This window comes from Pelobates fuscus, chromosome 3, assembly GCF_036172605.1.
Source record: "Pelobates fuscus isolate aPelFus1 chromosome 3, aPelFus1.pri, whole genome shotgun sequence".
Taxonomy (NCBI): Eukaryota; Metazoa; Chordata; class Amphibia; order Anura; family Pelobatidae; genus Pelobates; species Pelobates fuscus.
Genome location: NC_086319.1, coordinates 358,404,436 through 358,431,790, shown reverse-complemented (window position 1 = coordinate 358,431,790; position 27,355 = coordinate 358,404,436). Strand labels below are relative to the sequence as shown.

Sequence of the window (27,355 nt, the reverse complement as noted above, 5' to 3'; positions counted from 1 at the left end):
GGTGAAGACTATGGGAGGGGGGGACACTATGGGACAGGGGAAAAAAATATTCTGAACAAACTGTCCCATAGTAAGAAACACTATGGGACAGTTTGTTCAGAATATATTTTTTTCTGGGTTTCTTCCTCTAAAAACTAGGTGCGTCTTATGGTGAGGTGCGTCTTATGGAGCGAAAAATACGGTAATTTTAAATTCAATGTACTTTACATTACAGAGACAAAACAATTAATCTTATATAGGTAGGGATACTTGTTTATTCATGAAAATTTTTTCCTCAGTTCCATGGGGGACATGTTCAACACATTTTCTTCTATAAACATAGCTCCTTTTCTTAGCATCAAGCAAGAGGCAATGTCTACTGGCAAAGAGGTTAAGTTGTTGCCCGTCAGTTCTAATGTAGACAGGAGAGATAGTTGTCTGACTTCTGAAGGAAAGTTGGTAAGCTTGTTATGGCCAGCATAAAGCGAATGGAGCCTAGTGCAACGAAACAACTCCACTGGTAGAAAAGAGATTTGGTTGCCAGAAATGTCCAGCAACTCCAAACGTGACAAGTGTCCTATTTCTGGAATAATAGTTTTGATGTGATTGTGACTAATATCAAGGTGCCTCAGTTTGACCAAGTTAAATAGAGTAGTTGGCAAATTGTCCAGATTGTTGTGAGAAAGAGTCAGTTCTTCCAGATTGAACAAGTTCTCAATTGTTGGAGGGAGGCAATATATGGCATTGTGGCACAGTCTTAATGTAGTTATATTTCGGAGTCGCTGTAAAGTTCCCAATTCATCCACATTCTGTAATAAGTTTGATGTCAAATCCATATTTTGTAGTGTAGGCAAGTTGAAGAGAGCTCCAGGAATCTTTGAGATTTGACACTGGCGAAGCTCAATATTTGTGAGTTGGCTCATTTTTTTCAGATGACCTAGTGAGCAGAGCACTGTTTCTCCATTATGAATTATTAGTTCATGCAGTTGTCCTGCTATATCTAGGACAGTGGGTGGCAGATACGATAGATTACTGGTAAGAGATAGGACTCTGAGGTTCTTTAGACCCCGTAAGGACTGTAAACGAATGGATTTGTTGTTTGAGGAGTTAAGGTTGCCAGAAAGATGCAGCTCCTGAAGATTCTTCAGAGAGTAGATCCAGGCAGGGAGTTCATCAAGGTCAGTAAACCAAACCTTAAGAATCCTCAAATGCTCCTGAAGGAAACGATATGCATCAGGATCTGTCTTAACCAAAGTGTGCCTTAGATGCAGTTCAGACAAACGTTTGAGTCTGGACACAGCTGCTAAAAAATTTGCAGAGGAGATCAATTCCAGCTTGAGGACTTCAATTTCAGTCAAATCATAAACTGCTATTGGGATAACTGGAAGCATTGAGATCACCAGTTCACAGTGCCCCTTGATGTTTTTGTTCACTTGCTCCTTGAGCTTCTCCAGTGTCCACTCAGAATTGAGTGCTAGCTCTTTCAGCCTCCCTTCACTTATAGCGGACAGAAACACTGAGAATCTCCTGGAGTACAAAGAGTCATAGCGATCTATCATGTGTAACATGAAGGCAAAATCATTCTTAACAACTGGAATGTCTCCAAAGACATTACCATCATGATTTTTTTCAAAGGAGTAACATTTTAGCTGATGGCTGAAAAGCCAAAACAAGGCATACGCTGCTAAAAAGGCATACAGACAGACAAGAAGTATATAAGTCAGCAGAAGCTTCTCCAGGATGTAAGCCAAGTTGTGAGTGCAAATAAACAGAGTATATCCCATTAGGTTCTGTATATCAGGCTTACAAATATGTTGGAAACTGAAGGATCCCACAAGACTGAATGTGTATCCTATTACTATTGTTACTTTAACTACTTTAAAGATTGTCTGTCCCATATAAACCTGATATACTATATCAGAGTCCTCGGCATATAAACGAAAGTGACGTATTTTCTCAAACAAAGCTTTTGCCTGCTCCTCTTCTTTTTTGTCAAGAATTGAAGAAGCTGGTAGTTGTATGGGTATGAATGGAAATTCCCTCAGGAGTGGTGATCTTGAAGAGTATTCCACAGAACGTGTACAGCTGGACTTTAGACGGGTGTGATCAGGAGGTGGTTGATCACTTGTTTCTTCAAGGGCTTTTGTAGTCCATGGAGATTCAAAGCACTTAGATAGAATGGAGAGGAAATGATCAACTTTGGATGAAGTCTTCGGATACTTAAACCAGAAGTTGCTGCTGACCAGAAGAATCAAAGTGTTGACGAGAGTCAGATAGGGAAAATATTTGGACTGCCATGGTACTACTTTATGGTAGCAAACTACACTGACATACAAGTACTGCTGATAGTCCAACTTGGTCAAGTGACCAGGTTCTCTTGAAATTGATGAATATGTGAAGCCAGCTTTAGACAAGTCATCTGTTTTGTTTTTATCTATAGGCTTTGGCATGCAAACAACTTTGTCCATTGTTATAAGTAACGTGGCAGAGAAAAAGGAGACCATAAGCATTATGATGAGAAGGTAATCCATGAGGACATCCCACCAAGGTTTCAGGGCCTTAAAATGGGCCTGGGAGTCAGCAAGGGATGCTGCCTCTGTGACTGTGATCATGCCTAAAAAAAAAAAATTGCAAGAATTTTATTGTAAAGTTGGTTGTATTTTGAAAAGGAATTAATTACAGTAAAGACAGATGAAACTGAGAAGGGGACAAGAATTTGGAACAGAGGAAATGGAAACCTTGACAGTTATTAAATAGTGATTACATTACAGAGGGAGAGACTAGTAGAAAGGGATAGTATAGAAAAACACATTAATAAACAAGGTGGATTAGAAAGGAAATAAGAGTAAAGCAAATTGCAAATAATATTTCAAATCCATATAAGAATTGATTGAATAAGGGATTGATTAAGTGGCATGGGAAAATAACAAATGTCAGCTAGGTACATGAAGCAGTTGTGGATAAACCTGCTTAAAGTATGTAATACCTATAAGCATGTAAAATGTAGATAAATAGTAAAAATTTAGTTTAACATGAAAGCAACAAATTCTTGTTGAGTACAACTGTAAGATAAGTGCAAGCCTAACAGGTATCATGTCCACAGGCATTTTATCTTATTATTTTAAAACAGACTAAGTAAGCCACAATGTAGTTTTTCTCCTTGTACATAACATGCAAAATGTTAAAGGGACACTATAGTCACCTGAACAACTTTAGCTTAATGAAGCAGTTTTGGTGTATTGAACATGCTCCTGCAGCCTCACTGCTCAATCCTCTGCCATTTAGGAGTTAAATCCCTTTGTTTATGAACCCTAGTCACACCTCCCTGCATGTGACTTGCACAGCCTTCCATAAACACTTCCTGTAAAGAGAGCCCTATTTAGGCTTTCTTTATTGCAAGTTCTGTTTAATTAAGATTTTCTTATCCCCTACTATGTTAATAGCCTGCAAGAGCCTCCTGTATGTGATTAAAGTTCAATTTAGAGATTGAGATACAATTATTTAAGGTAAATTACATCTGTTTGAAAGTGAAACCAGTTTTTTTGTTTTCATGCAGGCTCTGTCAGTCATAGTCAGGGGAGGTGTGGCTAGGGCTGCATAAACAGAAACAAAGTGATTTAACTCCTAAATGACAGTGAATTGAGCAGTGAAATTGCAGGGGAATGATCTATACACTAAAACTGCTTTATTTAGCTAAAGTAATTTAGGTGACTATAGTGTTCCTTTAACCTATCTGCCCCTAACAACTACATCACCCGCCTAACACCAACATAAAACACGCACATCCACATCACATTTAGCAAGAATACTGAAGAAGTCAACACACACAATCTAATTAAATGGATCCTATAGTGCCAGGAAAACAAACCTGTTTTCCAGGTGTGGTAGAAGCTACAGGATGTTTAAGAAAACTTCAGTACTCACATGGTTAAAACTACTGTGCAACTATCTTGGACCAGGGCGCATGTGTGTCAGGAACGCCCACTATTAGATAACATATGTAAGAGATAAGCATTAGTTTAATATTGGATGCAGGGCCGGCCTTAGGGGTGTGCGAGCTGTGCGGCCGCACAGGGCGCCATGGAGCAGGGGGCGCCGTGCGGCCGCACAGCCAGCCGGGTTTAAAAAAAAAAAAAAAAAAAATTTATTTTTTTTTTTTTTTAAATTTGCAGCGGGGGCGGAGCTTACCGTGCGGCGGGGGCGGAGCTAAAAGCGCCGGAAAACTGCTGCAGGGGAAGCAGGAAGGAGTCCCTGCTTCCCCACCAGTCACCAGGAGCTGCACTGCCTCCACAGGTAACTGTGATTGTCAGGTGAGTGTGACTCTCTGCCTGTGTGTATTACTGTCTGTGTGTGTGTGTGTGTGTGTGTATGACTGTCTGCCTCTGTGTGTGTATTACTGTCTGTGTGTGTGTATGACTGTCTTCCTCTGTGTGTCTGTGTGTGTGTGTGTGTATGACTGTCTGCCTCTGTGTGTGTATTACTGTCTGTGTGTGTGTGTGTGTGTATGACTGTCTGCCTCTGTGTGTCTGTGTGTGTGTGTATGACTGTCTGCTTCTGTGTGTCTGTGTATGACTGTCTGCCTGTGTGTGTCTGTGTGTATGACTGTCTGCCTGCATAGCGTGCGCACGGGGTGTGCCTGGGCACACCCTAATCCCCGCAGCACGCCTATGTATTGAGACCGGCAGGGGAGATCTCAGGATCTCCGCTGTCGGCTCATGCAGAGCCGGCGCTATCCGAGCGCCGGCTCTGCTCTCAGCCTTCCTCCCCACCGACCCACAGGCAGGGAGGGAGGCAGGAGAGGACCGGCGGAGCTCTTGCCAGCAGCTCCGCCGGGTTCCTCTCGCGAGATTTGAGCGTTGCCGCAGCAACGCTCAAATCTCGCGAGAGTGAACTCTAGCCCCGCAGGGTAGAGTTCACTCTCCACTGGACCACCAGGGATGGCGGTAGCATGGTCCCCCCTCCCTACATAAGGTAACAAGGGAGGGGGGATATTAACTAAACGGCACCTCACCTCACCTCCACTGGACCACCAGGGAAGGCAGCAGGAACAAGAATCCCCCCTCCCTACATAAGGTAAGAAGGGAGGGGGGATATTGAGTCATGTACCCCCACCTCCACCCCCCACAATCACCCACACACATACAGCACACACACCCACACACACAGCACCTACACACATACAGCACCCTCACACAGCACACACACACATACAGCACCTTCACACATACATACAGCACCTTCACACATACAGCACACACACACACACAGGACCTACACACATACAGCACCCACACACATACAGCACCCTCACACAGCGCAAACACACACATGCAGCACCCACACACACAGCACCTACACACATACAGCACCCTCATACAGCACCTACACACACATATAGCACCCCCACACACACAGCACACATACAGCACACACACAGCACCCACACCCACATACAGCACCCACACACATAGCGCCCTTACACGCACACACACACACACACACACCCACACAGCAGTGTGTGTGTGTGTGTGTATAAATAAATATATATATATATATATATATATATATATACACACATACATATACACGCGGCGTGTGTTTGTGCTTTAGGGTGCACACGCTGCGCACGCCTATGTCTGCCTGTGTGTGTCTGTGTGTATGACTGTCTGCGTGTGTGTATGACTATCTGCCTCTGTGTGTGTCTGTGTGTATGACTGTGTGTGTGTCTGTGTGTATTACTGTCTGCCTCTGTGTGTGTCTGTGTGTATTACTGTCTGTATGACTGACTGCCTCTGTGTGTGTCTGTGTGTATTACTGTCTGTGTCTGTGTGTATGACTGACTGTCTTTGTGTGTCTGTGTGTGTGTGTGTGTGTGTGTGTGTATGACTGTCTGCCTGTGTGTGTGTGTATGGCCGTCTGACTCTGTGTGTGTCACATACAACCAATACACGCATATCACACACTGTTAATACACCCATTACAAATATCACACATAGCATACATATCACACACAGTCATCACACTTACTATCACATACACAGACAACACAAACATTACAGCATACATGGATGACGGGGGGGGGGGGGGCGCTGTGAAGATTTTTCGCACAGGGCGTCTAAATGCCTAAGGCCGGCCCTGATTGGATGTAACTATAGTAATGTAGGTGCAAGTTTTGTATTCTATGTATACGTATGGAATACGTCATTTACAGTATATATTCTTTGTTAGGAAACTAATCTGTGTCCAGTGCATCGTGTTACTGATAATGGCACTGGAACATTTGCAGCTGCAAATAAATCAATGTTTGCTTCCTGGAATCCGTGTCCATTCTCTTATGTACTTCTTAGCCTTGCATTCCTATAACACTGGCACTCTAGGCTCTTGGAGTGCCCACCTCCCTCAGCGCTGAAGGGGTTAAAACCCGTTCAGCCACTTACCTTAATCCAGCGCCGGCCTCCCTCGGCGCTGGTGACCACTCCTCCCCCGCCGACGTCAGCTCCTGAGTGGAGCCACATGCGCAGTCAGAGGCGCGCGCACATTCAAACCCGCCTATAGAAAGGCATTACTTAATGCTTTGCTATGGGGATCTTATTTGACGCTGGACTCCATGAGGACGTCCAGCATCAAATAAGTGCCATTTACTCTGTGTAAAGCCCAGAAGCGCCTCTAGTGGCTGTCAGGGAGACAGCCACTAGAGGCTGGATTAACCATGCAGTGTAAACAGGGTTAAAACTAGGGGGACCTGGCACCTAGACCACTTCATTGACCTAAAGTGGTTTGGGTGCCTATAGTGGTCCTTTAAACCAACAAAATGGTAGTGATGTGGAGACCTGTGTAAAACCTTTATACTTGCTTTTCCCAAGCAGGAAATGTGAAACAATTCACATTTGTAAGGTCAGAGCAGTCACCAGTATACATGGTGTGACTGACCACCCAAGCACTTGTGCCAAAACAAAGAACAGCCCGCACCTCACTCCAAAAAGGGGTATAATCACTATGACCCATATACCCATATCCCTTTCCAGAGGCTTTGTCCCAAAACACTAGCACTCCTCAACATCCCCTCCAAGTTCATTCACCAAGAGCACATCTTCCCTTAGTCATCCAGGGAGACCAGAGAGCCACGAGGACAGTAGCAGGACTTACAACTTCTCTGGAAACTCCGACACGGCCGCTACTAAACCGCTTTCCCGGCCAACTTTTCCCTTTGTTTTCCCCCACTTCTTGACCAGCCAGGAGAGCGCTCTTTGGAGGGAATAAACTATGTACTCTCATAAACAATCGCTCCCAGAGAACAGGGGGAGGGGAGGACCTCTGCCACATATCACAAGCATGATGCACTAGAAGGATCCACTTTACACATGAGCATCTGCAGGACGGGGCAAGGGGGGGATTTTTCAGTTTGTGCCAGTATTTTTCTTATGATTGAGAATACTGTGCAATACTGTGTAGGAGAAAGGCAGGGATAGGAAGCTACATGTTATCCCTGCTTCAGGGGGTGACAACCATAATGGCCGCCTGGCCATAGTGTAGCGGCGGAACTGCCGCCGGTGCAGTTGCATCGGCGCCCGCGCGCTGTTGGGGCCCATCGGGTGGCCCATGCACTTAGGGCCACCCGATGGGCCCCATATCTTCAGGGACCTGGTCAGCACTGCGGCCGTGGTATAGCGCGACCGGGCCCCTTTTTAAAAAAAAAAATGCCGCCGCAGCGCAAGTGCTGCTGGGAGGAAGTGGTCACTTCCTCCCAGCTCACTCCGCGCGGGAGGAGCGCTCGCGCCCGACATGAAGAGGGAGAGCCAGCCGACTGCCAGTCCCATCAGCCCCAGCCACCCTCCTGCAAAGACAAGGTAAGAAACAGGAGGGTGGCTGGAAAATGAGCTGTGTGTATGTATGTATGTCGGTCTGTCTGTGTGTATGTCTGTGTATATGTCTGCATGTCTGTCTGTGTGTATGTCTGTCTGTCTGTCTGCATGTCATTATGTGCGTATGAATGTCAGTGTCTATATGAATGTATGTATGCCAGTATGAATGTATGTATCTATGTATGTCTGTATGCATGTCTGTATGCATGTCTGTATGCATGTCTGTATGCATGTCATTATGTGTGTATGAATGTCAGTGTATGTATGTCTACATGTCATTATGAATGTCTGTTTGTATGAATGTATGTCTGTATGTCATTATGCATGTGTGTATGTATGTATGTTAGTATGTGTCTGTCACTATGTACGCCTGTGTGTCTGTATATGTGTGTATGTCTCAGTATGTGTGTGTCAGTATGTATGCCTATATGCGTATCAGTATGTGTGTCTGTTAGTATGTATCAGTGTGTGTATCTGTGTCCTTTTGTATCAGTGAATGGGTTTGTGTCTGTGTGTGTATTCCTGTGGGCGGGATTTGGAGGCGGTCTCTGTGGGCGGTTTTGGAGGCGGGCCCCCAGGGGCCCAGACCCTGAGCTCAGTTAGTCAGCCTACAGTTTAGATAAGTAAGGCATGGTGGGCAGCCTACAGATCAGGTAACTGAGGGATGGGGAGGGAGCAGCCTACATATTAGGTAAGTGAGGCATGGGTGGCAGCCTACAGATCAGGTAAGTGAGTCATGAAGGGAGTGTGGGGGGATAACAGTGGAGGGACAGGCTCTGCTAAAAAAATAAATATCAATCTAATAACACATGGACTTAACTTCATGTATGAAGTCAGATTAAGAGGATGTAGTCCCTAAAATTTTTATTTATTTTTTATTTTTTTTAACGTTCCATCTCTGCTGTATGTCCCATGTAGTCAGATTCACTATTACCACATATGTGGTCTATGATACATTAGAGAAAAGGGAAATGGCTACAGTCACGAAAGGGTTAACTAGTAGTGATGACACGAACATAAAATTTTCGGTTCGCGAATGGCGAACGCGAACTTCCGCAAATGTTCGCGAACGGGCGAACCCGGCGAACCGCCATAGACTTCAATAGGCAGGCGGATTTTAAAACCCACAAAAAAAGCCCTAAATGAAAATCCCCCCCCCCCCAATCAAGGTGACTAGGGGTCCCAAGCCCCTAGTCACCCCCCCCCCCACCCAAATACAAGCTATCCCCTACCTACCCCCCTCACCCTAAAAATAGTGGGGGGGAATAAAATAACAAACCTGTAAAAAAAAAAAAATTAAACTTACCATTTGACGTCTTCTTTTTTCTAAAATCTTCCTTTTTCAGCCCCAAAAAAAGACCTACTGTCCCCCCCGGCCCCCACCCCTGAGCGGTGGGTGGGGGCCCTAGATAATAATGGTGGGGGGACCTACCGTCCTCCCCCCCGGCCCCCACCCCTGAAAATCAATAAGGGGGGGACCTATTGTCCCCCCCCCGGCCCCCACCCCTGAGCGGCGGGTGGGGGCCCTAAATGAAAATCCCCCCAATCAAGGTGACTAGGTGTCCCAAGCCCCCAGTCACCCCCCCCCACCCAAATACAAGCTATCCCCTACCTACCCCCTCACCCTAAAAATAGTGAGGGGGGAATAAAATAACTAACCTGTAAAAAAAAATTACACTTTTTGACGTCTTCATTTTTCTAAAATCTTCATTTTTCAGCCCCAAAAAAGGCCAAATAAAAAGCCATCATACCCGACGAACTTAAAATAAAATAAAAAACCAGAGCGCAAAAAACACCTGACGAAAAAGAAAAAACCCGTGCGCAAAAAATAATACATCTTCACCCATGGAGGGCTCTGCGCAGACTGAGCTACGCAGGGCGGGGAAAGGCTTATAAAGCCTTGCCCCGCCCTGCAATTAGGCTAAGAACACTCTGATTGGTGGGTTTAAGCCAATCAGAGTGCTCTTTGTCATTTTACACAGCGTGGGAATTTGGAATTTGTGTGAAATGACACAGAGCACTGTGTGTCACGGCTTACCTTGGTGGGAGTCCAGTGTGCAGAGATATGCTCACCCTTGAAATTAAACACAGGCCAAGGTGGTCAGGGAAGAACTCACCTGGCCTGTGAGTCTGTGCACGGGGGCTGTATTGGTTATGGGCAATGATAAATGTTCTATTATTGTGTTCCCATTCATGTGCAATAACTTATGATACCTATAGGGGGTGTAGTGAGCACTGTGACGTCGAGTGAATAAAGATGGCTGCCGCATAGTCAATGAGACATGTGCTTTAGGGAGGAAGTGACCTATAGGTGGCCTAGTGAGCACTATGACGTCGAGTGAATAAAGATGGCTGCCGCATAGTCAATGAGACATGTGCTTTAGGAAGGTATTGAGAATTCTTAAGTCACTTCCTTTCACAAATGACCACATGTAGTATCCGCCTCCTAGAGATGACCATTAGGTATTGGTTATGTTACCTCTGTGGGCGGATACTAGATGGGAGGTTATTCAAGGGGTTACCAGAAACCTGAGAGCAGTTTCATGACTGGGTCGGAAGAAGCCAGGTGTCTTTAGAGGTGCCCATGTAAATCCATTTAACATGTGGCAAGGAACTCACCTCATTGTTCTGTGTGTTATGCTGATTCAATTATCCTGTGTAAGCTGCTGAATCTCCATGAATAGAGCTAAGTAGATTTCTTACCTGAATGTATTGTTTATAGCAGTGTGTGTTTTTTAAAAGTATTTGTTTTTTTGTGTGCTTGATAATTGTATTCCCAGTAAAGTTTTGTTTATACTTTCATCAAAACTTTGCCTCTTGTCTGTTCATTCAAGATATTCACTAATATTTATGTGATTGACCAGTATACCTTTTATTATTTTATTTGTGGTATTATTTCATATTTATGAAATTCAGAACTTCATAAATATAAAGAAATTACTTAATTTACCATTACAACTGGCGCTGTGAACAGGATACTGCACAATCACTAAATATAGAATATTTGAATGTGTGTATAGATTGAATAAGCCTATAGCACAGTCACGTTGCACAGTGAAAAGAGATATAGTTAACAAGCATTGTCTTTGATTGGTATATTTGCATTTTTGTGTTCCCCCTGAGAGTAAAGATGCTTACTCTGTTTAAAAAAAGTAATAGAGCAGGAGGGAAGGAGGCGTCTAAGTATGGGACAATTCCATTGTGGGCCAGTTTAGAAAACTGGAAACCCATTGCTGAGGAGCTGATCAAGTATGCAGCTCCTGTCTATCCTGATGCTGGTACTGAACTTGGTGTTCAAGCATTACGGTTAGACCTGGGAGTATACTCCAAAAAAGTGCGGAAAGCCGCTGCCACCACAGGGTGGATAGTTGTGCAGGCCCTTAGCCGCGAGGTGCAAAGAAATAAAGCGCTCGAGAAAGAGTTGCAGGATGTAAAAGATTTATTAGTTATGACAAAAGAATGTATGCGTAGTAATGCATGCCAGGTGGCTGCCCTAGAAGAAAAGTGTACTACTTTAGTGGTAAGCAAGATTAACCGCAGGAGGTCACAGAAAGGAAAAAAGCCAGTGCCTGTAAGTAAAGTGCGAGCAATGGTTGCAAACCCCATATGGGATCCTGAAGCACCGCTACAGTCATCTGATGATGAGTATGTATCCTTTTCTGATGATGATAATGATGTGGACAGGCGACAAGCCCGTCCTATCATTACACAGCAGCGGAAAAGGAGACTACAAGATAGAGCGCATGGTTTGAGAAATGGTGTACATGAAGAGATGAATGAAGTGGTAAAAAGTTACACACAAACAGAGCTCATGGAGCTGGCAAAGGTGTATAAGCATGAAGTTGGTGAAAATGTGGGAGAATGGTTATTGCGCATGTGGGATGGAGGAGCTGACAGTGTGCAGTTGAATGCAAGGGAAGCATTATGTATGGGGCAGCTGACGCTGCATCCACAGCTCATGCAGGTATTACGGAGGGTGAGGGAGATTGGAGGTAATTTTTCATTATTTGATATGGTGCGGCATGCCATAATTGTGGCCTTCCCATCTAGCAATGACATTGAGCCCAGTTTACCCTGGTCAAAACCGAGGGATGCTATTACCCGCATTAGAGTTATGGGTTGTGTGGTGGGATTAAACAAGGATAACTGGGAAGGTCCAGACATGGAGGAATTCACAGCCAGCATGCGGTCTCGGTTTTTAAAAAGTGCACCCCAGGAAATGAAGGCATCTTTATTGTCTTTGCTGGGCAGTTTGGGGAATAATGTAAAGGTACATCAGCTCACCACTTATTTAGCTGAAATTGGGGAATTAGAGTCAGAATCTAACCCTAGGAAAGGTGTTTTTGCCGCTAACAGGACAAGGGAGGAGATGGTGGAACCAATAGAGGGAAAAAATCAGGGAAAGTTTAGGAATAAAACAAGGCTGAGAGTTAATCGTTTTCAAATGTGGAATGATTTGATTGAGGCTGGTGTACCTAGAGAACAAATTAATGGAATTTCAACACCTGCCATGTTTGAAAAATGGTTAGAACTAAAAAAAGAGTCTAATAAAAAGGTACAGGTGCATTTGGCATGCAAGGATCAGGCAGACAATACCATGCCCTCTGCCCCATTTGTCCCAAAGTCTCCTCCCCCTAGTTATTTAAAAAACACTCCTCTCATGCCTACAGACACACCTCCTCTGTCCATACCTCTATTCCAACATTGTGCTCCTTATGCTGTGCCCCCACCCTCACTTCAAGCCCAAGATAATACCCCCCCACATTCATACCCACATATGTCCTCACTGTTTCCAACAGAATATCGTGCTAGGACTTACTCTCATACTACACCTAGTGAGAAACAAGCACTGCCAGAGAGTGATGGTAAAGTCAGATCCTTGTATCCTGTAAAAGATCTGATGACACATGATTTGATGGATTGGGACAGTGCTGTAGTACAATGACAGAATGGTGGGCCTCCGGCGGTACATGTGTCCCCTTTAACCGCCGGGGACCGACGCCCTTATGTACCTTTGACTGTGTGGTGGGGGACAAGACCAGGACCAACAAAGATTTTAGCTTTAGTTGACACAGGAGCAGAAGTCACAGTACTGCATGGTAATCCATCAAGGCTATCAGGACCCTGTGTGAGAATAGAAGGTTTAGGAGGTAGAATTACCAAAGCAGTACAAACTGTTGTGGCTATGTCAATTAACAAAGGACCAAGATTCAGTGCTAAAGTTTTGATTTCAGAATTGCCAGACAATATCTTGGGAATAGATGTGTTACTAGGGCAGAGTATTGAGACACAGTGGGGGGTGTTCACGTTTGGATTCCCTCATAAGCCATACTATCTCAGACCAGTAAAAGACATTGTGCGAGGGAATGCAAATTGGACACCTGTCATTGTTCTTCCTCCATGCAACCCGGTAAGACTGAAGCAATACCGTTTGCCCGGAGGATGTCAAGAAATTAGTGAGACTATCGACAAGCTTTTACAGTCAGGTGCAATTCGTCCAGCTGTCAGTCCGTTCAATGCTCCAGTATTCCCTGTAAAGAAGATGGATGGTTCATGGCGAATGACGGTGGATTACCGGGGACTCAACAAGGTAGCACCACCATTGAGTGCTGCTGTCCCTGATATTATAACCATTGTGGGAAACATTGCCAAACAGGCCGGGGAGTGGCATGCGGTAATAGATTTAGCTAATGCGTTCTTTTCAATTCCTATTGCACCTGAGTCGCAAGATCAATTTGCTTTCACTTGGGAAGGACGCCAATATACCTTCCAAGTTGTGCCCCAGGGATATATACACTCACCTACGATTTGCCATGGACTAGTTGCACGGGATTTAAGCCACCTCACTCTACATCTTCCAGTATTTCACTACATTGATGACATCATGATCTCTGGATCTAAAGAGGAAGTGAAAGAAGCATTACCTGTTCTAGTGAATTACATGACTGGACGGGGATGGGCAATAAATAAAGACAAAATTCAAGGTCCAACCCAAGAAGTTAAATTCCTAGGAATGATGTGGTCCGGGCCTGTTCGGAAGATACCTCAGCCTGTGCTGGATACAATCCAGAATTCTCCAGAACCTAAGACGTTAACAGAAGCCCAAAAGTTTTTAGGTGCAGTTGGTTACTGGAGAGCATTTATACCGCATCTAGGATTGCTGCTACGCCCCATATACAATGTTACCAGAAAGAAATCAGCATTTGTATGGGGAATTGATCAAGCTACAGCATTCCAAGCAGCAAAGGAAGCAGTATTACAGCATCAGGGCTTGGGCCCGATTCAAATTGGAGCTCCGTTCATATTGGATGTGATGGTGAACGACAACGTAGCATCATGGGGACTATGGCAACCGAGCGAAGACAAAGGCAAGCGGGCAGTACCAATTGGGTTTTGGTCCAAGCAATTGACTGGGGCTCAGCAAAGGTACACACCTTTGGAGAAGAATCTTCTGGCAGCATACCTCGCACTGCAGCATGTGGAGACAATGACTGAGAAAAGCATAGTATCAGTGAAAACAGATTTACCAATAGCAGGATGGGTACGAGATGAAGGATTATCTGCAAAGACAACAGTGGCACAAAGTCAGACATTATTAAAATGGAAGTGGTACCTGCAGGAAAGAGGAGGGATCCAAGCAGGTGAAGTGAAGGAACTGACCAAACTCCTTACTGGGTTAGTGCCATATGATACACTTTCACATCCCAATGTACAAGAAGTCCCAATTTTACAGCCCTCACCCATCAAGACAGCTCCTTCATTTGGAGAACTGGGTGAAGAACAAAAGAAAAACGCATGGTTCACAGATGGGTCTGCAATCATGACCCACAAAGGACGACATTGGACTGCAGTAGCTTACAACCCTCAGCAACAAATTGTGATTCAAGAGAAGGGAATAGGAGGATCTAGTCAATATGCTGAATTGACTGCCATAGTCATACTGATAGAAGAAACCACAGATCCAGAGCTCTACATCTATACAGATAGCTGGGCTGTGTACAAGGCTTGTGTTACATGGATGCCTACATGGAGAAACAACAGGTGGCAAATACATGGCAAGACAGTATGGGGAGGAGAAGATTTATGGGAAAATATATGGAAAACAGCCCAATCAAGATTAATACACCTCGGACATGTTAATGCCCATGTGAAAGATAGTACCGGAGAAGAGAACGCGAATAAGATAGCCGATGAATTGACCCGAATACGAGAAGCAAAAATAACACCAGAACCTGTTGATCCAGTATTACTTAGGATGGCAGACTGGGCCCATGAGACCGCGGGTCATAGAGGAAAAGCAGCTACGCTAGAGTGGGCGCGAGCCCGAGGACTACCAATAACTCTCCAGATGATTGTCCAAGCTCAAGAAGTATGCGAGACCTGCAACGAGGTGAAGAAATGGCCCCTCACGAAGCAAGCCCGTGGACATTTAAATAAAGGAACAATAGCAGGACAGATCTGGCAGATGGACTACATTGGCCCCATGCCTAAAGGAAGAGGGGGGCTGATGTATTGTTGTACTGCTGTAGACACCTTTTCCGGAATTCTGAAAGTATTACCCTGCAAACATGCAAACCAGGCCTCAACACTTCAGATGCTACAGACTCTTGTGATTGCTTATGGACTGCCATCTGAGATTCAGACAGACAATGGAACCCACTTCACTGGACAGCTCGTACAGCAGTGGGCAAATGACTCAGGGATTAAGTGGATCTTCCACATCCCCTATCATCCTCAAGCTTCGGGGTTGATTGAAAGGTGCAATGGGCTTTTAAAAGAACAGATTCGGAAGCTATCCCCAAGTAGGACATTGAGGGGGTGGGACCGGGTGATCACGCAGGCAGTTATGATACTAAATAGTAGACCAATAGGACAGTTTTCACCATATGAAAGATTGACTGGACAGGTAGGGACACCAACTGTGTCAGTTCGATTAAGGTTCAAGGGATCTTTCCCCCAACAGGTGGGGAAGAACAAATTTAAAGTGGTCAGCCAGAACCTAGTTGAGATTGTACAGGGTGATGAATGGATGACATACATCCTTCCCATGGGTGGGATATTACCAGAAGGGACTGAAGTGACCTTCGCCCTAACAGAGGAGCTAAGAGATGATAAATGGTTGACCACAGGGATGGTAAATGTGTTATCAGATTTGTGGGAAATCCCATTGACCAGGGGGTGTCCAGGCCAGATTTTCTCACACACTGTATTAGGCGTGGTATCCATTTGGATCCCACGGAAAGTATTAGTGACATGGGAGGAAAGCAATACCTTACAGACAGGTTCCAAAGTATGGGTGCTACCACGAGCAGGTGAACAGGTCAAACAGAAGGGAGAAATACTGTCCAATGGACCTGGTGACACTAAAGTTGTATTACTAAGTGGAGGTACTCACCCTATTTTCTTTCCTTCCAACAGATTGGTGCCTATATAGACAAGTCGGATCCCTGGTCCTCCAACTCATACCTGAATCTATTAGCAAGTTATTCGAGAGTGTCAAACAGCACGGATTGCTGGATTTGTGGGGCCATATCATTCAGCGAGGAGAGCATGTTGGTGTTCCATGGACATTGGAGGAGTTAAAACAATATAATAATACAGGATTCGGCTGGTACCGAGAAGAAGGAAAGCCACAATCATTGGACAGATTGCATATTAGAAACCGCCCCCAGGAAGGTGCTATTTGTATCAGTTCACATAACAACGGAGGCAATGCCACTAAAATGGGATATTCTAACTGTACATCTGCCTGGGTAAAGGGCTATGGTAATGAACAACATTGGGCAATGACTGTCAAAGACTCCAGCCCAGTGGTGAGAGTAATAAGTATGACCTCTCATGGTGCAATAAAAAGACTGAGCTTTCCCTTTATTTCTATACTCCTGGACACTTGTTTTAGTGGGGCCCCAGATAATAGTTACAGTGTCCTTCCCAGAGGTGTGTATTGTCTGTGTGGTAATTGGGCCTATAGATGGTTACCTAGTCAATGGGAAGGAGAATGTTACATTGGATCAATCATCCCCGCCATAAGGCATAGAAATAGCTTTCCAGAAGGCATGATTAGAAATAAACGGTGGAGTTCATTTATCGGAGAACATGAAGCTAATTCTGGAATTGTATTTCCCGGCTGGGGAGTATATTGGTCATTAACTCGAATAGAAGCTTTAAAAAAGCTAGTGGATGAAGCTTTAGATGCAACCGTGGATGCTATTAACAAACTATCCCAAGAGCAGGTACAAATGAGAGCAGTGGTGTTGCAAAATAGACTGGCATTAGATTATGTCTTGGCCGCCAAAGGAGGCGTTTGTGCGTTGGTAGGGACAGAGTGCTGCTCATATATTGTCAATAACTCTGGCGCAATAACACATGATATTTCAAAGATAAATGATACCAGGAAGAAGCTCCAGAATCCACCGGATAGTGGACCTTTTGGGTTCTTGGGTAATTTAGGGTTTAAAGTAATGCAATGGGTAGTAGTGGGTGTTGTTTTATGTATAATATTGTATTTTTTTGTAAATTTGATTATATGTGTGGGAAAGCAAGCTATGAAGAAAGTAAGACCTATCCGGGAAATATATGAGTTATAGTTATTACTCATGTAATGGGATCAACAGGTGGATTGTATTGGTTATGGGCAATGATAAATGTTCTATTATTGTGTTCCCATTCATGTGCAATAACTTATGATACCTATAGGGGGTGTAGTGAGCACTGTGACGTCGAGTGAATAAAGATGGCTGCCGCATAGTCAATGAGACATGTGCTTTAGGGAGGAAGTGACCTATAGGTGGCCTAGTGAGCACTATGACGTCGAGTGAATAAAGATGGCTGCCGCATAGTCAATGAGACATGTGCTTTAGGAAGGTATTGAGAATTCTTAAGTCACTTCCTTTCACAAATGACCACATGTAGTATCCGCCTCCTAGAGATGACCATTAGGTATTGGTTATGTTACCTCTGTGGGCGGATACTAGATGGGAGGTTATTCAAGGGGTTACCAGAAACCTGAGAGCAGTTTCATGACTGGGTCGGAAGAAGCCAGGTGTCTTTAGAGGTGCCCATGTAAATCCATTTAACATGTGGCAAGGAACTCACCTCATTGTTCTGTGTGTTATGCTGATTCAATTATCCTGTGTAAGCTGCTGAATCTCCATGAATAGAGCTAAGTAGATTTCTTACCTGAATGTATTGTTTATAGCAGTGTGTGTTTTTTAAAAGTATTTGTTTTTTTGTGTGCTTGATAATTGTATTCCCAGTAAAGTTTTGTTTATACTTTCATCAAAACTTTGCCTCTTGTCTGTTCATTCAAGATATTCACTAATATTTATGTGATTGACCAGTATACCTTTTATTATTTTATTTGTGGTATTATTTCATATTTATGAAATTCAGAACTTCATAAATATAAAGAAATTACTTAATTTACCATTACAGGGGCTGTTCAGGATAACCAGGTCGAAGTACAGACAAGGACTAGAGCAGGAGAATAGTCGTGGGTAAGCCAGTGGTCAGAGGATGCCAGAATTCAGGATAAACAAGAACAAAGCCCAGGTCAGAAGCCGAAAACTAACAGGACAACAGGAACTCGAAATAACAGGAACCAGAGTCAATGAACTGACACTGCCTTCTGGGAGAGGCAGTGTTATATACCTGGCTAACGGCCATCAGCTTCAGGTGTGCGAGAATATTGGAGCAGCCACAGATAACGGCCAGCCCCCAGTGCTGGATACAAGGCAAGATTGGACTATGGGCAATACTAGAACTGTAAGGTGGCTCTGAGGAGAAACAACAGGCCCAGGACCGTAAAGTACCCAGGTTCAAATCCCTTGTTGGGCACTTCTGGGGCGACCTCGTCTTGCAGTCTGGATGTCGCGGCGAGAACCGTGACACTGTGATTGGATGGCTTGAAAACCATCCAATCACAGTGCTCTGTGTCATTTTACACAGCGTGGGAAAGTTCTTTGGAATTTTCCCACGCTGTGTAAAATTACACAGAGCACTGTGATTCGATGGATTTCAAGCCACCCAATCAGAGTGCTTTGTGTCATTTTACACAGCGTGGGAAAGTTCTTTGGAATTTTCCCACGCTGTGTAAAATGACAAAGAGCACTCTGATTGGCTTAAACCAGCCATTGTATAACAATTGTATAACAATGTTTGGTATTTAGTGAATATTCCCTTATATATTCCCCTGTATAACAATGTTTGGTATTTAGTGAATATTCCCCTGTATAACAATGTTTGGTATTTAGTGAATATTCCCCTGTATAACAATGTTTGGTATTTAGTGAATATTTCCCTATATAACAATGTTTGACATTTAGTGAATATTCCCCTATATAACAATGTTTGGCATTTAGTGAATATTCCCCTATATAACAATGTTTGGCATTTAGTGAATATTCCCCTATATAACAATGTTTGGCATTTAGTGAATATTCCCCTATATAACAATGTTTGGTATTTAGTGAATATTCCCCTGTATAACAATGTTTGGCATTTAGTGAATATTCCCCTATATAACAATGTTTGGTATTTAGTGAATATTCCCCTATATAACAATGTTTGGTATTTAGTGAATATTCCCCTGTATAACAATGTTTGGCATTTAGTGAATATTCCCCTATATAACAATGTTTGGTATTTAGTGAATATTCCCCTGTATAACAATGTTTGGTATTCAGTGAATATTCCCCTGTATAACAATGTTTGGCATTTAGTGAATATTCCCCTGTATAACAATGTTTGGTATTTAGTGAATATTCCCCTGTATAACAATGTTTGGCATTTAGTGAATATTCCCCTGTATAACAATGTTTGGCATTTAGTGAATATTCCCCTATATAACAATGTTTGGTATTTAGTGAATATTCCCCTATATAACAATGTTTGGTATTTAGTGAATATTCCCCTGTATAACAATGTTTGGTATTTAGTGAATATTCCCCTGTATAACAATGTTTGGCATTTAGTGAATATTCCCCTGTATAACAATGTTTGGTATTTAGTGAATATTCCCCTGTATAACAATGTTTGGTATTTAGTGAATATTCCCCTGTATAACAATGTTTGGTATTTAGTGAATATTCCCCTGTATAACAATGTTTGGCATTTAGTGAATATTTCCCTGTATAACAATGTTTGGCATTTAGTGAATATTCCCCTGTATAACAATGTTTGGCATTTAGTGAATATTCCCCTATATTACAATGTTTGGTATTTAGTGAATATTCCCCTGTATAACAATGTTTGGCATTTAGTGAATATTCCCCTGTATAACAATGTTTGGTATTTAGTGAATATTCCCCTGTATAACAATGTTTGGTATTAAGTGAATATTCCCCTGTACTTAATCCACCAATCGGAGTGTTATGAGTCAAATTACACAGCGTGGGAAAATTCCACAGAACTTTCCCACCTGTGTAAAATGACACAGAGCACTCTGATTGGTGGATTTCAAACCAACCATTCAGAGTGCTGTGACAGGTAAATGTAGAGACTTACCTGTCAGTCTCTTCGTTTACCTGTCAGAGCATTCTGATTTGATGACTTAAACCCAGCAATCAGAGTGCTCTGAGCCTAATTGCAGTCTGCGCGGAGCCCTCGCCGGGTGAAGATGGATTAATTTTTTTTGCGCTCGTTTTTTTATTTTATTTTATTGCGTCGGTTATTATGGATATTTATTTGGCCTTTTTTGGGGCTGAAAAAAGAACATTTTAGAAAGAAAAGATCGAATGGTAAGTTTTTTGTTTTTTTCTTACAGGTTCTTAGTTAAAAGTCCCCCCTCATTATTTTTAGGGTGAGAGGGGGTAGGTAGGGGGATCATTTTTTTGGGGTGGGGGGGTGACTAGGGGTTTGGGGACCTCGATTAACCTGTGGGGACATTTTTTTTAGGGCCCCCACCCGCCGCTCAGGGGTGGGGGCAGGGGGGAGGACAATAGGTCCCCCCTATTGGTATTTAGGGCCCCCACCTGCCGCTCAGGGGTGGGGGCCGGGGGGAGGACAATAGGTCCCCCCCCCTGTTGGTATTTAGGGCCCCCACCCGCCGCTCAGGGGTGGGGGCCGGGGGCGAGGACAATAGGTCCCCCCTATTGGTATTTAGGGCCCCCACCCGCTGCTCAGGGGTGGGGGCCAAGGGGGAGGACATTAGGTCCCCCCCATTTGTGTTTAGGGCCCCCACCCACCGCTCAGGGGGTGGAGGCCAGGGGGGAGGACAATAGGTCCCCCCCTATTGGTATTTAGGGCCCCCACCCGCTGCTTAGGAGTGGGGGCCGGGGGGAGGACAATAGGTCCCCCCCCCTATTGGTATTTAGGGCCCCCATAGTCCCCCTATAGTCTTTTGACAGGAGGCTGTCAAGCAGGCCCCTCCAAGAACACGTGGCAGAGGCATTTCTGCCACACCTACCTCCTTCCACTAAAGGGGAATAGTTTGATTGTCAGTTGCTGCTGTATCCTTTGCCACTCAGCTGCATCTCTCCCCTGTAGTTTGTTTTTAACTTTCAGAACACCTGGCCATCTCTCTCCTGAAAACATTTGAGTTTTAGAGCTAGGTTGGCCTAAGGAAAATCCCTTTCTATTGCAATGATGTAGTTCAGCAACAGCTTGGCATAGCCCTTTTGGACACTAATTTTACCTCATCTTAAATATTATAGCTTGTGTAATGTGTTTGCATGGTCCTTAGACCATGATGCTATGTAATCATTTTAGAATGTTTATCACAGCTAAATGCTGATGGCAAATCATGAGAAGTTGTGCTTTTGCCAATGCAAAACATAATCCCAGAACTGCTGTTACCTCCATCTTAATACTAATGACCATAACAGCTTCGGGGCTTCAGCTGATGCCCATCGTACCTACAACATCAGAATGTGAAAAACTACTCTTGATAGCGCCATTTCCATAATTTGTTTTCTAACATAACCCGAACTTTTATTTTCATAATCTTTACAAATTCCAGTGTTTGTCATCCTGGCATTTTGGCATTTCTGGCAATAATCGTTAATTTTCTTTTGCACTGAGAATCAGTTAAATTGAGGAACATTTGGTATTTATTGCACTTTTTTCTCTCTCTGCTTTGTGCTCGATATAAAAAAAAGTGTTGACTGGCCATTTATGATGATCATTTTTCACCTTATTGCATCTATTTGATATTAAGTATTTGCTTACAAATCTATTGTCACAATCATACATTACCTAGACGTTTTTTTTTATCTCTATATATATATATATATATACATATTGTAACTTTTTTTTTTTGTGAAGATTTGTCTCTGCTTTTTTACATTATTACAAATACTGCATTCCTCTGGTTTTAGTAGTACCTTTTCTTTTCTAACATTGTCAAAACTTCATGTACTTACTTATAAACTTTCTTATTCTTTATAAATGCCACTCTTCCTTATTATGCCGTGTTGGCAGTACATGTGCTATCTGCATTACTGTGGATTTTTATCCTTAAGTCTTTCAAGCTTTGCTGTTCAGCCTCCCGTTCCAGTCATGCTAGGTGCGGCTTCTGCATGTCAGTATGAATGTATGAATGCTGTGCTCCTTACCTGCCCTGAAAGTTTCTGATTTCTGTATTCTTACCTCTTCGGGCGAGCATTTTATAAACCAGGAAGCAGCAGATCGATATGTTTCTCAATTCCTAACAAGTTCCAACGTGTGTCTCTTGTTCGTTGGACATCATTTCAGAGCATACGAAAGAATGTGCTCTCAACTTTTTTCATAGTCTCTGGGTCCTCCCAATCAGATTTCTCAATTTAGCAAACACTTCAGACTCATTCTTCACTGAAGTGACATCATTGTGGAGGTTTCCCACACCCTTATTCTTCATTGGCTTAAACATCAATCAGTCACAAATTACCTGTGCCTCAAATGCTTAAATATATTTCCTTCTTTTATTGTCTAGTCTGTTACCTTAAAGTTCATTGAATTATCTTTAAGAGATGTGAGGCTTAAGTGATAGTGTCAAATAGGATTGACTAGGATTAGAAAAATGTCACCCATTTTTACATAAATATTGCTTTATATGTCATAAAGACTTTATTTTACTCAGATTTACGGTGTAACAGAAATTTGCTGACATTTGCTCTTTTTTTATTATTATTATTATAATTATTTTTTAAAGCACCAAGTATAATTTCTTAAGTTTTTCACAGTTTCCCAAATGCCTTTTTTCTAAATATTAGCATGTTACACCGCTTTATAAATCCTATATTTTGTAAGAGAAATGAATATAACTTTAGCATAGTTCAAATGACCCACCCAGCTCACAGTTTCTGTGTGTGAATTTGTTGAAACAAGAATCTGCTGCTGTCCAACTAACCCCATGTTGTAGATCTTCAGCAGGATGGACGTGTGGATTATATTATTATTAAATTGGCACCGGTGCTGCTGCGCTTCCAGGCAGCATGCAGGAGGTCTGATGAAACCTGAGGCTTGTTTATTTGATGGTAAATGTTCAATAGGATATTACAGAGTTTTGTAAAGCATGAGACATTCAAGTCTAGCTCTCATGGTTATTTCCTGCTCCTTATGGTTAATTAGTTCCAGTGTCCCCCCCCCCCCCCCCCCCCCGAAAATCCCTATGCTGTTCCAGGATTTAAATGGAAGCTATGGGGTAAAAATGCCACCCCTCTTATTTCAATGCATTATTTATAAATACTGCATTAACCCCTTAAGGACACATGACATGTGTGACATGTCATAATTCCCTTTTATTCCAGAAGTTTGGTCCTTAAAAGTTAAAAGTAATGAAACAAAATTTGAAAATAAAAACCAATGCTTATATTCCATGTTTCCTTCCTATATTCGCTATTTGCAGGTGTCTTATTTTCACTGTGGAAATGTTAATGACTTTCTGCATTTTCAAGGCAGCATATTTTATAAGTGAATCTGTCCCAAAATGTCCAGTTAGCTGCTTCTTAACTTGTTACCAGTCTGGGACTTTAGATCAATTAAGTACTGTTTCTTCTTGGTCAAGACAGAATTACCCAACATAAATCCAACTGATAAAAGCACTCTGACACAACAGAGTTATGTTATCCACTGCTTACATCTGTATGAGGGGAAATTATGATTGTACTTATTAATGTTAAATTCCAAGATAGGAAAACGCAATTATGTCCAGAACGTACATATATATGTGTATATTAATAGCTATTAATATCTGAGGGTGACACTATATTATCACCTATATATAGTTGTACATACATATAATAAGAAAGTATGATTGGGCTGCAAACAATGAATACATGAGATTGCAGAATGTAATCAGTGCAATGTTTTTTTTAATATAAGATCAGTAATAAAAGCAACAAGCATTAGGCTAGGTATATAGAAAAAGTTATAGTTAAACATACAGCCTGCACAAACACCAGCCACACACCAGGCAAACATAACATACACTTTCTAATTTAAAATTCTGCACCAGGACAAGTACTTTTGGCTACCACTTTAGCCCCATGGAGAAGTAGATTGATTTTTTTTTTTTTTAATCCCACACCCCTGACATATTTTTAAACTCTCTTTCTCCTTCTGATAGGCTTCTTCTGTTGGCTGGTTACTGATAGCTTTATTAATGTTTTATTGTGAATGAAATAATACATATGTTGTTTTTTAACCAATTTGCAGTTTGAGGATGGAAGACAAGGTGAAGTGATGGCATACAAAAACAACAAACTACCAGTCTTCAGGGAGACAAAGGGGCTATTTTCCCATTTAATATCTGTGGTATATTGTAGCAGCTAGAGCCATTTCATCTCATTGAATTGGTTATAGTGCCTTGAACCTTTCAGGTTTGTCCCTCCATTCAATGTTAAACCATTTTTGAGCAGTCTAACACTCAATAATGTTCTCTGGTTACCCACACCCTGTCACACCGTCCCCCCAAGAGGTATGGCAGGTAAGGCAGATACTGCACACATTCTTTAGCCATACCAAATCATACCAGCAGTGGGAGCTATGATAAGCTGTAAGTGGTCAGCTGACACTCTCAGGCATTTACAGCCACCCATTGCTGCTCAGACTAAATATTTCTCATTAGCATATTTGAAATCTAACTGGCATGACTACTTCTCTGTTATTTTTAAAACTCTGGAATGACCCCACCCATAATGTATTGTTTATGGATATACCAGTTTCTGTGTTTTGTAGCAAGGAATAATTGCAGGTTTATTACTTTATTTTACTGCAACAAGCAAAGGCAGTACAGGAGCCTCTTCGATTTCTGAAACAGCAATGATCTTTTGTAGTGTAATGACTTAGCAGCAGTATTACCAGACCATCATGAACAATGGGTTCAAAGCTTACTGCAGTGATTGCTAACATGTGTCACTGTTTTTAGCCATAAAACATTAAAAACAGTTTCACCTTGAATGGTGCTCACACACTGAGACAATATAACCACTTGAATGAAATGAAAGTTACAAGACTTACGGTGTTCCTTCAAACCAGTCATTGTGGCTGATTTCAAATTACACAAGTTTTAGGTAAAGTAATCAAACTGTGAAATGTATCAAAACTCAAACATTATCAGCTATCTTGACTTAAAATGCACGCCAAGCTGATGGACATCCTCCCTGACTGGGCCCACTCAAGGCAGACTTTGCCTAAGGCACTGCTGAAGATCTCTGTGCATGGTTCCACACCATTCAGCACAGCGCATGTCTAATGATAGTACAGAGACTATCCCTCTGCTGTTTCCCTTTGCCCAGGAGACATCAGAGAACCAACATGGGATGATGGGATATTCCACAATTCGAACAGTTCCGCCAGAACCAGGACTGTGCTGAAGTATGTGTTGTTGTTGTTTAATCTTTGCCAGCAATAAAGTTTAAATTTTTTACCAAAAGGGTTTACTTTTTTCTTACTTGTTTACCTGATATTCTTCCAGTTGTCTACACTCTACAGGATCTCCCAGGTGATCTTTGCAAACTTGGCCAGGCAGGCAGCAGATATTTTTCTTGAAAAGCTTTGGTCACCTCATTGGCATCCTTTCATGCACTCCACTCTTGTCGTGTTTTTGTTACTGTAGACCTTTGAATACTGATATTAGCCAGTGATCAGGCCCGGACTCGCCATCGGGCACACCGGCCAAATGCCCAGTGGGCTGCAAAGGCCATGGGCCGAGGCCGGCAGGGGAGGTCCCAGGATCTCCCCTGCCGGTCTATGCAAGGCCGGCACTATCCGAGCACCGGCCCCGCTGTGTGCCATTAAGGGCCGGTGTGGATATCAAAGATCTCACTCACCGACCCACTTATGATAGACCTGCAGCTGGGGAGGGAGGGAGAGGACCCGGCGGAGCTCTATCTTGCAGCTCCGCTGGGTTCCTCTCGCAAGATCCGGTGTGTTGCCATAGAGTTCACTCACCACTGGACCACCAGGGATAATGTGATAGTGCCTGAACCCCCTCCCAGGTACCACCGCGCCGGACCCCTCCCCCCCTCCCCAGCCCCCTGCTAAAGGTAAGAAGGGAGGGATATAATTATTTATTTATTTTTTTTTACCCCCAACACACAATCCCCTTTAACAGTCACCCACAGCACTCTCACACCATCACACTCGGCACTCTCACACCCATCACACTCAGCTCAGCACTCTCACACACAGCACTCTCACACTCAGCACTCTCACACACATCACACTCAGCACTCTCACACACATCACACTCAGCACTCTAACACACATCACACACAGCACTCTAACACACATCACACTCAGCGCCCTCACACACATCACACTCAGCACTCTCACACACAGCATCCATCACACACATACACACAGAACCCCAACACACACACACAATACTTTCAAACATATTTATATATATATATATATATATATATATATATATATATATACACACACACACACACACATACTGCACCCCTAAACACATTACATTCCAGACACAAACTAGATCCCTTACCCAACTCTGGATCATATACACACACTAGATCCCTATATACACTCTGATTCCGTTATATACACACACTCATTAGATCTCCTACACATTCTGGGTCCTTCAAACACACACTAGATGCCTGTATACACACACACACACACACACACTACATTCCTAACATACACACTCTGGATACCTTATACACACACTAGATTCCTTGTAAACAAACACATGCTACACCCCTAAACACACACTCTCTACAACCCCTACAAATACTACATCACCTATATATATACACACACACACACACACACACTAAAGCCTGTATGCACACACTTACTACATCCCCTATACACACATTCTCTACAGCCCCTAGCCACATATGCATTACATTACACCACAAACACAACACGACTAAAACCGACCTTATTACCCAATACCACACCACAATCCGCTCACTCTACACACGCACAATCCCACAAGCAAGCTCCAAACACATGCACAATACTCTTTCCTGGCCCTTTTGTCTCCTGGTATCCATTTATAGAGAAACCAGAGCCAAGTTGCAAGGAAACACAGTGCAAGCATGTTATTAAATTTGCTTGCACTG

General features: G+C 43.0%; 1 protein-coding gene across 1 annotated transcript; it reads right to left on the bottom strand.

Annotated features, from left to right (window-relative positions):
- Positions 1–231: 231 nt before the first annotated feature.
- LOC134601287 (volume-regulated anion channel subunit LRRC8D-like) lies at positions 232–22,633 on the bottom strand. The gene is made up of 2 exons (XM_063445761.1): positions 22,428–22,633; positions 232–2,593 (listed from the first exon to the last, which is right to left on the bottom strand). The coding sequence occupies exons 1-2, from the start codon at positions 22,441–22,443 to the stop codon at positions 258–260; spliced, it is 2,352 nt and encodes a 783-aa protein (XP_063301831.1). The 5' UTR covers positions 22,444–22,633; the 3' UTR covers positions 232–257.
- Between the last annotated feature and the right edge of the window lie 4,722 nt (positions 22,634–27,355).